This window comes from Zosterops lateralis (genome assembly GCF_965231275.1).
Source record: "Zosterops lateralis genome assembly, chromosome: 3".
Classification (NCBI taxonomy): domain Eukaryota; kingdom Metazoa; phylum Chordata; class Aves; order Passeriformes; family Zosteropidae; genus Zosterops; species Zosterops lateralis.
The window spans coordinates 17039597-17058919 of record NC_139764.1 but is presented as its reverse complement, the minus strand read 5'-3'; the positions used below and the strand labels follow the sequence as shown (position 1 = coordinate 17058919).

The following is a 19323-nucleotide window of genomic DNA, read 5'->3' as shown; positions in this document are numbered from 1 at the left end:
TGAGCGGGTAGTAAACAAAGTATTGCTAAAAGCCCCCAAACAGATCTTCAATTCCATGGTGCCATTTATGGAGGAGACAAAGTGTAGGGGAGATGGTGAAGCCCTGCTACCAGGCACTGAAGCTTTCCTCTGAAGTAGCTCCATGCAGACAGGGTCTCATCTCCTTCCGGATTCAAGAGGTAAACAGAGCTGAGAAGCAGCTCATTTACTAAAATGTATAAACCTTCCTTTTTCTCTACCCAGCACCCAAAACATTCCAATTAGAAAAAACATACTTAAAAAACAATCCCACAGTTCACCTGAAGAGATTTGCTTCTCAGGAGAAAACCCTTGGATTGCTACCTTAAATTCACATCCTTCACAATTGCACGCAACTTATTTTAGCTTTTTATATCAACATCACTTTGTTGTTGAAATAGTTACAAGTTTACAAAAGAAAAAGGGCAGAGGTTAACAGTAATAATTGGAGGAGAATGGAACAGATATTGCAGCAGCTATACAGAGGGGAAAAAAGGACTAGGAAGACAAGTTCAAGAAACAGTACTGCTATAACAGCATGACCAGAAAAATAAGAACCACCTGTGACAGCTCTGTGGCATTAACCTTTGAAGAGGACAAAAGAAACATTGAACACAAAAGCAAAATTCATTTATACTTAGAGCAAGCAAAAAAATAATCCCAGAAGAAAGTATCAAAGCAGGATTCTTTCCAGAAATTCTTCAAGTAAATAGCTCCTGCCCATGCGGTATCAGAAAAAAAAGAAAATAAAACTAAAAAGACACACACATACTCATAAGATCACAAACAAAGCTTTTGGGGCTTATTTTTCCCATGAAAGAAAAGACATCATTGGGCTAATTTTCAGCTGGACTGGTTCCGTGCCTTGCTCACCCTGCCGTTTCAGCTGTACAAACAGGAGCAGCTGTACAAAGGAGTGAGCAACAAGCAAGCAGAAAGAAGGCAAAAGCAATGCTGCCACGGTGAGTGGTCACATTGAAATCAGGCCCCATTAAACTGCTCACCAAACTTCCTAAGTCTTCAGAGCAACACTGGGGGTGCATTAGGGCTCTTGGTTCATTCCATGCAAAATTGGACATCATGGAAAGAAAACAACTTCCCTCAGCAAAGCACAGCAGCATGGGCCAGCTAAATGAATCTACAAACTCACACAAATGCTGTTACAATGCAGCAGAAAATCAATTGTGAAGAAGCAAACACCTAACAATACCAGAAACAGAAAACTTTTGCAAGAAAAAAATTCCATAAGATTCCCCCCCCCATTTCTCAAGAATCTCTCCCTGTTTCATTTCATCAAACTCAATAAAAACTTATTTTCCTTATCCACATCTTCTCAGTATCTCCATTGGGCACCAGATAGGACACATCCTGACCAGCCCTGCCAGGCTGACCAGTGTGCATTCACTGATTGCCAGGCAGCTGCAAACCTCACAGGTGTGAACTGAGCCTGCCTGGCCCCAGCAGCACCAAGACACATGCTCTCTTCTTACTCAGCTGCCATTTTACAGACTTTGCAGCAGTATAATTATATTTGCAACAACCTTCACTCCCAAATTTAGCTGATATTAGCCTCATCAGTAAGGGGTTCAACTTTCTAACGGCACAATTACACAAGCCTTAGTTTCTTAGGAAGCTGAGCTTAAAAAAAATAAAAATACATGTTTGAACAGAGCTGTTGAAACATTAGTCACTGTGGCATTTTCCAGCCCATTAGCATCATGATACACTATCAGGAAAACAGCTTCTAGAACCAGAGGGCCTTAGGGGAAGGAAGAACATTATTCAGTGCTGGTTCAGTTCACAGACCTCCTGGCATCTTGCTGGCAGTTTAATTCCCAGACAACCCTGACTAACTCCTTCCTCCTTTTCCCTTTTTTGTACTTTCAAGCAATGTTGTATTACTCAACACTTTCATTATCACTCTTCTCAAGGAAATGCTCAAAAGTGCTTACACAGCCAGCTGACTCTTCAAAAATTTCTATCAGGATGTCATTCTGCATCTAAATCAACATTATTTCTTTACAATTCTCAGACATACATAAACTTCATTATAGGGATCACATCTTTCTGGTATTTTTAAGAAGTGTCAACTACAACTTTAGCATATAACACAGTCATTACTCCTCCAGCAACGATCCATTCAAAATTTCCTATTTACATAAAAACCAAACATAAATTCTTGTAAAAAGAATCCACAACTAATTTTGTGGAGCAGACCTGAACAATTAAACATCCAGCAAAGTGTGTGTTCATGTTTCAGGTAGTTTCTCACAAGACTTCCTACTGTACACGACACAAAATTCACAAATAGGATACTTCATTCAGTGTCTTCAAATACAAAGGACATCCTTATGTGAGTCTTAAATTGTAAATCATCTTTCTGACTCACTGCTAGCAAGTTATCAATATCTGGGGGGGGTTTGTTTATTTTTTGGTGGGTGTAGTATTTTTTATACTAGAGTACATTTCTGCAGTGGCTAGATATAACACATACAGATTTACCCATATTTTGTTAAAATGCAATGGATGGTCAACATATGGAAATACTTAAAAGTGTCAAACAACAACAACAACAAAAAAGTAGCTTGAAAGTACTGAAGAAAATTATGTTGATGCATACTAGGATAGGACAAGAATCATGTCCCAAATATAGGTATCATAATTCTAGCAGCTGGATATGTTAGGGCATTTTAGATTTCCATGATCAAGTTCACTGAGGTTTTTCCTATAAAGCAAATGGAAAATGCTCAAGTGAAGTACAGAGAAAGTCAGATGATTTCTTTTTCACATCCACAGCAAGTTTTCTGTGTTGCTACAGGCACCTCTACTGCAACAGCATAAAAATGCACACACTATGTGGGAAGTCTTAGTTGCATGAAATATGGAAGCACGGCATGACATGCTTCTTTTTGAATACATCTCATTTCTCCACACCATCTCCTGAATGCTGACCTGGAGATGCTCCTCAGGTTTAACACTTCTACTACAACTAACTTCAACTGTCAGAACCACCAACGCCCATTTTGCAAACTACACCCTCTGCAAACAATAGGTACATACATTATTTAAAGCACGGGTATCCAAAAAAAAAAAAAAAAACCACCACCAGTTGCCAGCAATTCTACTCACAGTGTAATTAGAAACTAGTCTAAAAGCTGCAACAATTGTAACATCACCACAGGGAAGCAACACTGCAGAAATGGTTCATCAAAGCAGCATGGAAACAAAAGATCTTGAGAGAGATGAACCTTGCAGGTCATCACTAACAGAATGAGACTGAAAATGAGTTTATATCAAAAGCTTGTTATCTACTAAGACTGTATTTTTTCCTCTAGTTCAAAAAAAAATTAGGATTTTTATTTTAAATTAAAATTACTCATATGGCAGTTACTATGTGTAGAATTGCAATGGAAGAATACACAGTAAAATTTTATGTCGTGAATACAAAAAAAATTCTTAAATTGGAGACTCAGACAGGGCTGTTCCTTTCAGCTATGTATCAATCATTTAAATTTGTTTTTACATTACCTCCACTTTTCTGTATTCTTCTGTGTGTCAGTTTCATTTAAATGTAGTGGGGTTTGTTTTCATTCAGTTTTAATTTCAAAGAGCTTTTAAATAAATAACTGCATGGAATGTTTCTGCAGATTTCCTTCTCTCACAATGTACATTTCAGTCACTTTTGTTCACTAAATACAATAGAAGAAGGATGTTTTTCAGAAGGGATTTCACTCAATTCTTCCCTTGCTTACAGAGCTAGTGTAAAAACAGTCAATTTGCATTCATAGCAATTTTAAATTATTTAAGATATTAGACACCTATACTCTCTTCCACCCTGATTTTCTTTTACGTCTCCCTTTTCTCCCCTATGAATAGCTATCATATCTTCTACCTGGAATTAAATTATGCTTTGCAAATACTAGCTTTGTAAATAATTCGGCAAGTGAGAACTCTCATCTGTAAATCAGATTTAAAATAATCTCAGAATGAAACGAATGCTACATGCTTTATTTTAACCATTATTGCCCATGCTCTTGTATAGAACCAAAACTTACCCCACTTCCAACTTCATAAATAAGCAAAAATAAAATTACATAAAACTTGGGTACAATTTAGTGGATGTGAAACACAATTTAAATCAGGAATTTCAACCAGTTCTGTGCAGAGAACCACAAAATCTGCATCAGAATTCAGCTTCACAGATGCAGGCAAACAAATATGGAACATACTGGATGCTAAAACATACCAATTTGAGACACACAGAAAATTTGGGAAAATAGCCTCTAGATGACTGCCCAACACTGCTAAAAAATGCCACACAAAGAAAGCTTGCAAAAATCAGCACTAGATATGCACCAAACAACACCAAATTCTGTCTGGGTGCTAAAATGTGCACAAAACAACCAAACCATGCAAAAACATGTATGGCAATAAAAAAAACCAGACACAACACATGGAAACTGCAAATACACATAAAGCATGCACTAGAGATGTCGCAAAAATATGCCAAATAAGCTCAACACTAAAAATGCTAAAAATATGGGGAGAAAAAAAAGAAAAAAGGATGTGGTAGCAGGATGCAAAAGGAAAAAAAAAGGCAAGTCCATGCTGCAGTGTGCTGAATGTTTAAAAAGCCACCAAAATGTATTTGAAACACACAGCAATGGAAAGCAACACTGCAGCAATGCCTAAAAACAAAAGGCATTTTTTTAAAAAGTGTAAAAAGCTTAGCAAAAAAAGAGCACATCGGAAATTCATTCCAAAAGCTTCCAAAACATACTGGACACCGAAAACATCACTGCACTAATGCCAAACATATTGGGACAACACTGTAAGAACCAAAACTCACACCAAAAAACACATGGAAAACCCAGACCAGAAACAAGAGCATATGGCAGAGGCACTTAAAAAAATGCCAAACATCCTGAACACTAAACCCCATACAATGTGCATAGAGAAACCATAAACACAAACTGAACGCAAATTTAAAAAAAAAAAAAAAAAAAAAAAACAACCACCAAACTAAACCAACTTGTAAACACTGTCAAAAGGTTTTAATAACCCCAAAATGCCTTAGGCTCTGACGACCCTGTCCAAAAACATCTCAGAAACTGAAAACGTTGCCAAAAAATACAGGAAAAAAAAAATAGGATCTCGCAGGCCAAAAAAGATCCCAAATGTTCAAAGATTAAAAACCATTAAAATGCCCAATGGTAAATTGCATGTGGTGAATTCATGCTAAGAAGGCCCAGCAAGTATACTGGACACATGCAAAACCCCACTGAATAACTCATAAAATAACACACTGGAAAATCATACGGTGTATGTATGTAAAAAAACCACTAAAGAAATCCTGGACAGAAATAACACCACAGCCATGCCCCAGGGACCAAAACCACACCTAAAAACAGTCCAAATCCACACTGGAAATGCTGCCAAAAGAGAGAGCATGTGCCAAACAACACCAAACATGCTGGACACTAAACACCATGCAATGTTTGTACAAAAAGGCTGGATGCTTATGAAAAAAATAACCCCAAACCAACTTGTAAATTCCATGGAAACACCTCAGTAACCCCAAAAACACCTGAGAAACCAACAAGCCAAACAAAAATGCCTTAGAAGCCAAAAAGCCTGACAAAAACCACACCAAAAACACCATGTGGTACATTCATCCCAATAAAACACCAAACATATTGGATACTTAATACCTGTTAAAATTCCCAGTAACTCTCTGGTAGATGCACACAAAAATAACCCCACAAACTCATGATGGAAAATAAAAAAACTACCAAAAAACAGCTCCCAAAACCCAAACAAACTAAAAAGCACCACCAAAACCATTCCACAGGGTTGGAAATGCCTTAAAAGCATTTGCAAAGCACACAGTAGCTGTACATCAAAAAAGGTCAGACATGCTGGACTCACTAAAAAATGTTAAAAAATGCTTAATAACCTGCAGTATATGCATTAAATAAAAACCCTACACCTAAGAGATGCTGGATCCAGCAAAATAACCTCACATAAAAATGCTGCAGCAATGCATTAGGAACCAAACACCTTGCCAAAAGAGCAAAGGATTCACACCAAAAACCTTGCCAAAGAAGTGAGTACATGGTAGATGTTTACCAAAAAATACCCAACATGCTAGATGCTCACAGCTATGCAAAAAAACAAACAAACAAACAAACAAAACAAAACAAGACCAACACACTACAACCACCACAGACTGGGTGCTTCAAAAAACAAAATACACTAGAACAACTAGTAAGTGCCATGGAAATGCCTTAGTAACCCCAAAAGCACTTTAGAAACCAAAATGCTCATCCAAAACCAGACCAAATGCGCATGATAGGTGCAAGTAAACAAATCTCAAACACTGGTTGGACGCTTTAAAATTCTTGGGGAAAAGGCTCAAAAGCAGGTGGTAAATGCACAGCAAAAAGCAACAGTCAGCAACACTTTAGAAATGCCTCAGAAACACTCTGAGGAGATGCATGCAAAAAAGATGTCAAACATGCTGAACACACTAAAATTTTGTTGAAAAATGATTAAAAATGCAGTGGGTATTGTGTGATACATATGTACACCAAAAACATAGCACCAGTTTGTGCTGAACACGAAGAATACACACTAAAAAAGGTGATTTCATAAACACAACACTGGTAAAAAAGGAGCGTAGGCGGAATTCTATACAGTCACACCACTTCACTGGAAATCCACCAACATCTCATTCATGAGGACATACACATCAGGATGAAGTTAAGACCTGTAAGAGCTAATTCCTTTTTGTCACCCGTTTCTCCTGTAGAGTCACAATTCTCTTGCAGTTGTTTGGGGAAATATGTAAAACTGATCTCAAAAGCCTAGCTAGATAAAACTGACAATTGCAATCAAATTCCCATAATCATTTTTTTCTGTAACAGCCATATAATACTTTAATACAGCTCATCACTAAAAATCAGACTGCTTGTATACAAAATAATTTGTTTGCTGTTCAAGTGCTGTTCACAAAGCCAATATAGACTTTATGTCCCTGAAAAGAGGGAATGTATGTTGTAAAGGTACAGAATATAAATATCTCAGCTACCATGTCTAATGTAGAGGCAAGGACATAAATAACTCTTAAATATTACAAAAATAATGAAACATAACAAGTTTTGATACCAGCACACCTACAAGTTGAGTAGCAAAAGCACAAGGAAAATTTTCCATCCAGCTACAAAACAAGATGTATTTATAGATATTGAGTTATCAAAGAATTTCAGCAGGTCAGGAGGAAATTATGCTTACCAAACACTATTGCTTTGGCAAAAGGCGGAAAGAGCTCTGTGTGTCTGCATAGGTTTTTATGAATCTGCCAAAGATCTTTGTGCAGTTTCTTAAAGTCGCTGTATCTCTTCCAAACGACTATCTGAAGCAGAGAAACCAGAGAGAAGTATTAGTGAGGTTCATTGTTCATATTACATCACACCACAAATCCACTGGTTTAATCACATCAGACCATTAACTCCAGCACAATTGTTTAATAAAAATATGCAGTCTGAACTGCCAACTGTAACAAATATTTAAAAATTATCATTTTTGGTTAACACTACAGTGCATAGAAAAAAAATAAGTAAAAGCTGAAAGGAGGGCAAAGGCAGCACTGCTTCAGTCACTCTGAGATCCAGACCTATACAGGGAGCCACTAAGAGAGGAAAAATGCTGAACAGGAGTGTTGTAGTATCCAACATTCAACAGCACACTGTGCCTGGTGCAGCTGCAGGTGTGGGGAAGAGACACAACAGCAAAAGAGAAAACCAGGGAAGAGAAATCAATACGAGCAAGGGATTTTTAGGGATGGTACGTTAAGCACCCAGGACTACAAAACAGCTCCTAAGTTGTGTGTGCAAAGTTTTGACCAGATGTAAATGCAAGCCCCCATCTTAAATGTTTTTTGCAATAACACAACAACAACAAAAAAGTATTTTCCTTTTGTAATCTAGACAAAAACTCCATCTTAGGAATATAAAGATGTCATTGGTTCATTATACCAGCTATTCCTGATCTATCCTTTCCCCAGAAAGTAGTCATCTCCCAGTCAGGTATCTACCTTTTCCTTCTTCCATCCCATTCTTTCCATTCAAGAAAAGACAAGAATCCAGTAGGAAAATCAAACTAATGAAAGAAGTAAACAATAAAATTTACACTTGAGTGCTACTGGATTTTTAATCAGGATGAAAAGATATTAAGCAAGATTTTTTTATATCCTGACCTCATTTTTGGTCAGATTCACTAAGCCATCACAATAAACCTCAACACTAATGTAAAGTGATTAAAGCAGAACAGAAGGGAAAAAACAAGGAGAGAGAGTGCATGCATTCAGCAGTTGATTCCATAGTTGCACCACCCAAATGTCTCAATTAACTTAATACAACTAAACACAACTTTAAATATTCCACATAATTCTGAATGATTTACTAGGTTGCCTTCTCATGAGAAATCATAATTAAAAAGGTTGAATTGTATTTTTTTCAAACAAACCAGATTTAGAGCTAAGCAAACCATTTAGATTTAGAGCACTTTTGTGGTTTTGGGGTTTTTTTAAATACTGCAATCAGAGGCCTTCTAATTTTCAGCAGATGCAAGTTCCTACCTACAGAACAATGCAGATGTAAGGTAAGAAGATTGTTAACAGTGGATATTCAAAGCTTGTGGCAACACTCTACCCACCTACAAATTTAGCTATACTGGAACCAGCAGTCCTGATTCAGACTCCCTTATTGGCACACACTTTCATGACTTAATTACAGCTGGTACTCAGTGAAGTGTAACACACAAGTGAGGAATCTCAAGAAGGCAAACTAGTCATTTTGCTATCAGAAATAATAATTTTTCAATGCTATACTTTTATCTAATCCAATAGCCAGAGAGTGGATGATTAGCACTTCTTGAGCAGTGTGCATATAGAACACAAAATTGCTTAAGATGGTGAATTCTTTAAACATTAAGTTACTGTACTGTCAGTACTTGGAGACAACATGAAAAGCTGCCAGAAAAAAAGAGCATGAGATTTCATTCCTCTAAAAAAGCATCATTTTTCACTGCTACAAGTGATCACTCAATAGTCAAGAGGAAAAAAATAAATACCCCTAAGCATCCCTTTTGCATAGCAAAAGCAGTCAAGGTGATCCTAAAACCTTTCAGAAGCTCATGGAAAACATGCCTTTGCATGCATGTGGCCCAGCAAAGTTAGCAAAGTTCCCACTCTAACATCCTCATTAGAAATTGCATTTGGAGGAAGGACACATTGTACTTTGAGGCCCAACGAAGCACAGCAAGTATATCATAAAACATATGTTAGACTGGTAATGCAATAAGGTGCTTGTCATGGTGAGAGCCAGTAGATCTCTATTAACTCATGCAACTCATCTGTTCCACAATGAATAAGCCTTTCTCCTTAATGAAAAGGAAAAAAACCCTACAGGACTACCTTTAGAGGCAGTTCTCTTACACATCACATTGCCACCATCAGTCTCCATAAGCAAGGACATTAAAGTTAGGTCCACTGGCCTTTCTGTATCTATTATCCCCACACAAAACTCCAGATTGATTTCCTTCATTCTTTTGAGAGGGAAGCCCTTACAAGGTTCTCTTCCTTCCTGCCCCAACAACAACAGCTGGAATTACATTCAGCTCTAGCTGGCTGCAGTGGGAGAGGTGCTGTAGTAAAGACTTGTATCCCAAAGGGCAGCCAAAAGATGTGACAGAAAACGGGCAAGTGGAGTTGAGGTCACAGCACACAGCCTCATGAGCAGCTGCACATATGTAAAGAATGTACTAACATCACAGCAGTGGCATTAACAAACACCTGGAGGAGGAGGAAGGCACAGCTAAGTGGTCCTACATGGATGTGGGAAGCGGGTTAGGACGAGACAGGTCCTAAAGCAATGGGGTGGCTTTGTGCACAAAACTTCCCATTGAATTCCTCATAAAGCATCCTGGAAAACTGAGGTAAATTTATTTTAAGTGAGAGCTGGTTAGGGGCATATTCTCTTTCTTTCAAAGGCTCCTCACAGTTCTTCTTTTACTGTAAGAAGCCATGTAACAGAAAAACCCTTGACATAGGGGGGTTTCTGACTACAATTCCCCCTTATGGCAACTACCAACTATTTTCAGATAATGCTTATAACAAAATCACCCTGCACCTAACATGCAGAATAATTAATATGGTACAATGCAGGGTGGAAAAGGGCAACTATCTCAAAGTTCATCTCATATTTATGTCCTTTTATTGTCTAGAGCATGTGAAACTCTGTGCATGGATAACCTACAGCCACAAATCAAAGCAACAACTAAAAGATATGGTTTTGCTATTGTGTCAAAACTACTTAACACACATTCATGCAATACTCTAGCTGAAAGACACTTACAATATCTTTTTCTGATTAATGGACACATCAACAGCTCTTATAAAGTGCTTTTCCTCACAAGTGAAGACTGAGGTAATGGCAGAATGTGCCCACGGATAGGTTCAATTCAGGAGTCTCCCTGGAAAAGGTGAACATCAAGCTACAAACTACAGTAATGCAGTTCTAAACTACATCCATTATGATCTCTGGTTCTAATAGATTATTTTAATCTCCTAGAGATTATTTTAAAAATGCAAAAAGCACAAATGTTCATGCTTGCCTGATTCTCAAGATTTCAAAGAAGGATGTAGTAAAGGGGTGTTTGATGTACTAGCCAATTCTCACCTCTGCCAAGCCACTAATCAGTAGCTCATGTTTGACCATACAGAGATGCAATTAATTCAGTTATGAACTCTTCTTTCACCAACTATGCAGGTTCTCCTCAACTGTAGTAAGAGACTGCACCAGAAACTGAACATATGCATGTATTACACAACGTCTGAAAAGCCACAAGGTTGTGCTTTTAAGGAAAGATTTTGCAGGTACATAGTATAATAGTAACTATGTCAAGTCATTAGTCCAGAAAAAAAAATCAAGAGGGGAGGAAAAACAGGGTTCTTAATTAAAATGAAAAAAAAAAAAACCAAAACCCACCATGCATGCACACGTGGTGTGTTTTTCTCCCTCAATAAATGACTCCTGTGACAGACTTTTGAGGTATTTAAGAGGCACAAGAATAGAGCAGACCTTTATTCATAGACTCCTCCGAAGAGGCAAAGAATAAGAAATTTTAAAGTTTTGTATCACTGGAAAATCACTGCTAAAGGAGCCTCAGAGAGATAGGCATAATATATATGACATGCAGTGTAATCTCTCTCAATGACTCCTAAACTTCTCCATTCTCCCTCTTCACTAACAGACAGTAATGGTGTAGGCTTTGCAGTGAAGTATTGGTTAAAGAGGAAAGGGTACCTACAGCTGAGACCTAAGACTTGAATTGTGGACTGATCTCTAATTTTACCAGTAGGAGTTAAGTAACCATCAATTTGCCAATTCCAGACTAGAGAAAAGAGCTTGTAAAGTTATCAAAGCAGTTTTGTCATCAAAAGACATTTTACTCCCTAAGACTTTGTTTCAAGTCACCATTCATCACTGAGGGATGAAATGCATCATGTTACACTAGCTACTGTTTTTAACTATGAAAGGTAAAGACAAATGGAAACATGTGAAAATTGTTAGCTCAATTACAATGACAAAACACACAGAAACTGCTAAATTACATCAAAGATGCTTCAAAAGGTGTAGTGTGATACATAAAGACATTTGCACAAGTTTAAACTGTTACCTCCTGGACATCCTCTGGATTTTTTCTTGAAACAATCTGAAAAGCAAAACAAAAATGAAACCATGTAAGTCCTTGGATTTTTCAGCTTGGAAGTTAAAGAGTAACAAATAATGATTTATTGCTGAAGAGAAAAATCTGGAAAAAGGCAAACAGCTGCATGGTCCTGTGCACTCGGAAAGTTTTCATTTAGTTTTAGAGAAGTCTAATACCCAAAGACAACACAGTGAGGGATTTCATCAGCAGTCAGTTGTGATCACACATAAAGACAGACATACATTCGAGGCAGAGTGGCACAAAAGGCATCTCTCAAAACAAAGCCAAGTAGAGCACATCTCCTATCATCTTTCCAGTCTCTTCCTATTAATTCATATTAGGGCCACATTACTCCCAATAAGAGGAGCTCACTAAGGCTACTTGGCTTAATATAAACTGCACACAACCTCACTGAGAATGTGAGGATTTGTATTTAGCAAGACAGTATTTCCACTTTACTTACAATCACCAGAGCGCAGACACGTCTGACTATCCTTGCGTATTTGTTTCTCCTTAAAAACACTTGGCCTAATTAATTATAAATGACTTTGTCCAGCGGAAGATTGCAGTGAAAATCAGGCTTGGCTGCACACCATAAAGAAGCCAGTATTTCATCAAGATTTTTTTTTTTCTTTCTTTAAATAAATATTGATCACAAAAGCCTCTGTAATCCAAGTTTTGTACTGGTCTTATAAACAGCAGTAAGAGCATATCCCCACAAACACACAAACCAAATAGACACATCTTTAATTCATAACTGCAATTATCTTGTGCAAGTCAGTAAATCCTTCACTGTAAGAGCCAAAGCTGTTTAACAAAATAATTAGTCTATTGTTACCTAAAGCAAAATAGGGCATCCTTAATCCAACGGGGACTGTCCTCAGCGACACACCCCAGAATAATTGATGCCCTGAAGAGGTGATGCGTGTAAGGAAGCGCAGGGAGCCCAGAGTACTTTGCACCCCAGAGACACACACACCATCCCACCACACCACAAGCATCACACAGCTGTTGCTCTGAGGTGGAAGCCACCAAATCCATACTTTCCTCTTGCTGAGTGACAATAGCATACCTCTTATATTTCACACAAACTTAGCTCTCTTCCTCCCTTCCATCTTGCAAGAATCCTTGCCAAAGCCTCCCAGATTTTGTACCATCCATTTACTACAGCCCAGCCACTCATCTCTCACACATTTTGGAGGAGACAAGATGGAAAAGAGAAGTGTTTCCTTCTCCAGCAATCTCTCAAAAGACCTGAAACATTTTCCTTCACAGTTCTATGTTCTTTCTCTCACCTTGCACACCAAAGTCCTCTTCTTCCAGCGTAGTCTATATTGATAAAACCTTTCTCAACTTTTCCTCACTCTCGAGTAATCTAACATTTGGCAACTTTACCAAATGTTAACCTTGGTGGCTGTTCCTCTTTCATTCATTACCAGTTTATAAGTACAATTGGTGAAATAATTCTAACCTTTTCTAATAGCTGGTACACTTGATGCAAGGAGTCTGTAGAGCTGGGGGAAGAAAATATCCCAGGCATGGCTACACATCACAGAGAACACCAAAGGGCAGACACCAACTGCTCTGCTTTGCAATTCACCTTTAGTTAAAGCCTTGCAACAGTTTTGGCAGCTAGGTAAATTACCAGATGGGCAGAAGGAGACCCAGAGAGATGAGTAATTACCCAGCCAGTTAGTAAGAATCTGGAATAAAACCCAGAGGCCCTGTTTCACACTTGTTCTTATGTTACACCGCCTTCTATATCTCCCAGCCATGCCAACTTTAAGTCAGTATGTAATAATTTATGTGTTGTCCTACTTTGTTCTTCGCATCCTTTTCTGAAGGTCAATATCAGAAGAGGTTTGCCCCTTCCATCCAACTTATAGCCAGCCTAGAGACTTAGCAAAGACGACCCAACCCCCTAAATTTTCCATGTACTTTAATCCTTCCACAAGGATCAATGCAGTCATTTTCTTCTGAAAATCCGTAACAAGCAACTTTAACCCATTTTCAGAAATATCATTAGGATACCCACCAATGAGCTAAACAGTGGGTAATTACTGTACTAGACTCTGAAAACAGAGATCCTGTTTTTAGGAACCTCTACAAGGATCTTCAACATCGAGAAAAGTATTTCATATTATTCCATTCTTCATCTGACCTGCAGATATCCAATATTACTCATTAGAATTTTAATTATCATTAATAACTGTAATCTCCCAAATTCTCTAAACTTTTATTAGTGGCCTATATTTTCAGGTATTGTTAAAGAACACTCCTCATATCATGACTTGCTAACATCTATCTGTTTCTTTGCACTTGGAAATGGGTATTAAAAAGTCAATATTCATTTAATCTTGCCTGCATTTACAATTATGTTACAGTTTACAAGTAAATAAAATATATATTCTCTGCTATACAAACAAAACTTTTAACAAAAAGCTGCAATGATGATAGAGTCCCTTAGCACTCAGAGGAGACTGCATGGGTAGTTATGCCTTGGGCCAGATGTTTAGGACTCACTAAACAAGTGCTTTCTTATTCATGATTATTTATCTACATTACACTGAAACAGAAAGTTCCTTTAACTTCATTTCACGAAGGATTCACTCACATACTGCACTAAGGAACCACAACTCTCCACTAACATGTACTGACTACCCTAGATCTCAGCCAGAATGATATTCAACACAACGGGAAGGTCCACCTCACTTTTTTCCTGGCGGTCCCCCAAAGCTGCTGAGCTGATGCTCAGCAAATGCAGCTGGACTGCTGTGATATCAACCATGGAGCCAGATCACCACAGGAGCAGGAGGGAGGAATAGGAGGAAAGAAACAGAAACGGTACCTGATATGTACGCTGAATCCTTTTTAAATCACTTTATTCAATTTCCCAAATCCTCACTTCAATTACTACAGAATAGATTATGAGACAGCCCTGCTAAAACAAAAGTTATTTATATTTCTTCACTTGTGAGTCCAAAGCATACTTTGCTGCAAAAACAATGAAATCATTTTTCACTTTAAGGATTTTAGCTATCAAAGCACTGTAAAGAACTGATGATCTCTGGTTAGGTCAGTTGAATTTGGACAGTTCACAGACTCATCAGCTCCTTGCTCTGTGCTAAATCAAGGGCACCACCTGTTTCTGCACTGCCTCACTTGGAAAGACACCAGAGCACCCACAGTTTATGGGAAAAGGAGAGAGAATGGTATCCCCAAGCCACAACTTGATTTTGAACAATTCTACAGAAACCAAAACATCACAGAGAAATATAACTGGCTTTAGCCAATAAGAACGAGGCACCAGAGCAAAACAAGCAGCAGAAGTCTTGGCTCATTCCTATTAGTCCTTATTTCATTGGAACAGACAGCTCTTCAGTACACACACACACACACTTGGGCCACTAAGAGCAACTGCAGAAAGATGTGATGGCACTGTTTTCCTCTCTGCATCTATTTCAGGAAAGGCTTTTTAAATTGCAGCATCACAGGGAAAGGCAACTTTTTTTCCTCTTCACAAATACTAAGTTGTATTGGACTAAAAAGAACAGCTAAAACGTATTTGTGCTTGGTTTGACAAGTCATACAAACTGATCATAGGCTAACAACCTGACATTATAATCTCAATGCATATACAGAATGCTGTATTCTTTGAATTAAGAGGAGGGTGTTTAAAAGCATACCTTGCTGCTCACAGGAAGGATGTCTACAGCTGCAGTAACTAGAGGATCACGGGTCATTTAAAGAAACTCTGTGATACTTTCTGATGCTCTCAGTACATCCCACCACAACTGTGAGCTACACTGCCACTCCTCTTGAACCCATCTCCACATATTTACTTACTCGCCTCCCTTTTTTTTTTTGGTTTAATAGGAAAGCGGAAAAGAAAGCAAGGAATTTCCCTAGGAGAACAGACGGAGCTTTCATCACAGCTGCTCTCCCAACATCTGCAGCAGCTTTCCTGCTCCTGGTGCTAGGCCTGGCGGACACACAGCGCTCTGGGCGGACTGTGTGCAGGCTCAGGCTCGGGCTCAGGCTGGGGCAGCGTGGGCGGGCACAGCCCCCGCTCCCCGCTCCCCGCCGGCTCCTCCCGGGCGCGCTGCGCTGCGGGGCCGCCACCAACGCTGGGCGCTCCCACTGCAACCCACCCACCAGAGCCGGGGCGGAACAACGCGGGAGAAAAAAAGAGAAGGAGCTGTTTGTCTTTAAGCGACTCTCGCCTGCCCTGCAACGCACAGCGAGGAAATTAAGATTTAACTGCAAAGCGCGTCTGAGGCCATCACAACGCTGCCAGCCTACAAGTTTGCAGGAGTGGCCGCCGTGTTCCGCCTCCCTCCCTCTCCCCCACCCGTGTCCCTTAGCGGGGCAGCCGCGGGCGCTGTTCCGCGGGCAGAGGCGGCTCTACAGCCCGACCGGGGGCAGGGCAGGGCAGGCCGGGCGCGGGGAGCGGCGGGGGCAGGGGCCGGGCGGCGGCCGCCGACTCACCCGCGCCGTGACCTTGTAGACGGTGTGGCCGCGGGGGTGGCGGCGCGGCTCCGTCACGGTGTAGAAGCGGGCCAGGTCGGCGCCGCGCTCCCGCGGGCTCAGCATCCTGCCACTGCCCCCGCCGCGCCGCCCCGCACAGGCGGAAGCGGCGCCCGGGAACGCCTCGCCACGCCCCGCCCGGGCGGTACCGGGGGCCCGGCCCGGGGAGCCCCGCCCGGCCCCAGGGGGTGCCCCGGTGCGGGGTGCCCAGTGCGGGATCCCGGCCCGCGGGTTTCCCCCGGGGCTGAGGGTCCGCGCCGCAGCGATGAGGCCGAGCTGTCGCGGCCCAGATGCGGCAGCCCCGTTCCAGGTGTTCGGCAGGGGCACGGCCGGGGGGGATTTGCACTTGGCGGGGACTGACCGCCGAGCCCCTCGCTCACACCGGCGCCCGTGGCCTCTACAATCCGTAACGAGCCCCTGGTGCGCCGCTCCCGGCGTCTGCCCTGGGCTATTTTGAGCTGTGCTGCCCTAAATCCATAGGCCTGTAACGCAGAAATGACTCACGGGTTTTAAAGAGGAATGCTGCCAGAAAGACAATTTTGGTGGTTATCGAGTCACCACGTTCCGTGTGCTGTGTCTCCTCCAGGTTCTTTAAGCTGCACCTGGACTCGTCCCTGTGGATGGGCTCTGGTGTGTGCACAGCTCTGTGGAACACCTCGGTGTCAGGAAACCCTCCAGGGTGTGAGGGGCATTGCTTCAGTTCTAAAGGAGCATAACTGTGTGCCACAGGACATTGTCCTTTTGTAACATTACCTTCAATTTCTTGCCTGTAGCAGAATCTGAAGCAATAACAAATATAGATCTCACACCTCGGATTATATAAACTGATTCGATTTTTTTTTTTTAATCACTGTGCTTTCATTCATGTAATTGCAGATGTTAAAAAAGCCAGCTTTTCCTTACCAGGTTATGGGTATCTCTGCTCTCATGCAGGTTTTTGACATAAAGTGTTTGGCAATACTTAATCTTTGTGAAAGATGAGAGTCTCTTGTACTGAAGTTCATAGTAGGCAAATGCCTCTCCTTTGAGGAACATTTTCTTAAGGAAGAGGGGAGAAAGAGGACATTGGTTGTTAGCAGCTCACTTGTCTTTCTCATCTTCTGAGAGGGGAAGAACATGTCTTTTACATCTTGTGCTGGTACATAGAACTTAATGGGAAATCTATAAATTATCAAAAGTTTGCAAATTCACGTACTTGGGGGAGAAAGTCAGTGAGTAACTGAAGAGACAAACACATCAGGCGTAGGAAATGCGTGGAACTGAAAACAGCAAGAGGCAGGGAGAGTGTTCATTTGAAGTTTGCCCAGCCCCTGCACATTTCTAGGCATCTGCTGCTAACCACGTTTAGAAAGGAGGAAACTGAGCTCAGTGGACCATTGATCTGAGCCACCGTGGCTGTTCTTATGTGCAGAGCAATCAATCAAAGCATCCCTCGGTGAGTCAGTAGCCTCCATTCACTAGGGAGTTTCAAAAGCTCAAATGACTCATAAAATAATTTGGCCTCTACTTACAAACCAGAATTTGGAGATACCTTATTCTGCAAAATATCTTTTCACATGGTATAGCCAACACAAAATAGCAATTAGATGGGAATAAAAAATCCACAATTAAGTGTTAACTGGCTTATTAAGACTTCTCTAGGCCAAGGTGGGAAAATCTAGCAACACTGAGATGTGAAACAATTTGCATCATATTAATAGGTTAGTCTTTTTCTTCTGTTTTGTCTATTACACAACTTCCATGCTTTTCAGCACATCTTCATTTTCATTAAAACCAAAAGCTTCTGTGATTTCTTTTTTTACAGCATCACTACTGAGATTACTACTATGTAAAAACCTTTGAAGTGACAGATCAACTTGGGTGCCCCTGTGCAGGTCAAAATTCAGAAAATAACTGCTTGTTATGTGTAGATTCTGCTCCTAGAAATAAGCAATCATTGTTGCTATAGCTATGGATTACTGTCTTCCATCCTAGAAATACATCTAAAAGATAAGAATACAAAAATTCAGAAAAGAACAAACCACCAAAACAAGATGGTCTTGAAAATGCGGTTGGGAGATCCTTGACTACACATGTGTTATGGGGCTAGTAGTTTCACTCTCATATGGTGAAGAAGCTAACATAAAATGGATGGGTATTTTTACCTTTCACCAGTAACTTGTGTCCAAGAAATGGAAGATCCAAAGTGGATCTGACATGTTGCCTCACTACCATGCTCATCACTGCATTGTTTCAATTCCAGTCTTCCTTACCACTCCTGGGACAACTTCAAATGTTATTTAGAGTTATTTTCATGACAGATATAAAAGGAATGCAGAGAAACAGTGTTTTACTTGATTACAGCTCCTGCACAGCATCTGCACTATCCAGCACTATAATTTTTCATGTGCATTGTGCTACGTCTCCTTACAGTAAACAGGGCCAGCATTTCCCGTGTCCTCAGAAGACCTCAAGAAAGCATTTTAAGTGCTTATTGAAGCAGCATGGGCAGAGGCAGAGGATTGTTTCTGTGGGCCTGTCAGCGGGGCCTGCAGGGTGGGCAGGTCTCCTCAGCACAGCACCTGCAGCTGCATTTTAAAACCCGATAGTGCTGGAATACTTGCTTGGGTTAGTGGGGGTTGTGTTTTTTTCCTGCAAATACAAAGCAAAGTGCTGCTGCCCTTGAAATACACTATGGCACCTTGAAATACAGGGCAGCTCTTTCTCAGCCCCTTTGATCTGCAGGAACACACCGCGATCCCAGGGTAGTGATGCCCATGTAGGGAAACTATCACAGAATATGCTGAGCTGGAAGGGCCCCACAAGGATCATCAGAGTCCCACCCCTGGCCCAGCACAGGACACCCTCGGGGGCCACACCGTGTGCCCAGAGCGGTGTCCGAATGCCTCTTGAGCTCTGCCAGGCCCGGTGCTGTGACCGCTGCCCTGGGGAGCCTTTGCAGTGCCCGACCACGCTCTGGATGAAGACAGCACCGCACGAACACAGCGTTCCCTCCATTTAAAGCCT

The 19323-nt window shown here is 40.7% G+C and overlaps 1 protein-coding gene across 3 annotated transcripts in view; it reads right to left on the bottom strand.

Moving 5' to 3' along the window:
- RPS6KC1 (ribosomal protein S6 kinase C1) overlaps nt 1-16383 on the bottom strand; it is a gene marked incomplete at its 5' end in the record, with an annotated part of 86363 nt that extends 69980 nt beyond the window's left edge. For all 3 annotated transcript variants that reach the window (XM_083858619.1, XM_083858620.1, XM_083858621.1), the window contains 3 exons: nt 7312-7432; nt 11758-11793; nt 16279-16383. In XM_083858619.1, coding sequence (XP_083714745.1) covers nt 7312-7432; nt 11758-11793; nt 16279-16383 — 262 coding nt within the window. The remainder of the gene's footprint in view (nt 1-7311; nt 7433-11757; nt 11794-16278) is intronic.
- Between the last annotated feature and the right edge of the window lie 2940 nt (nt 16384-19323).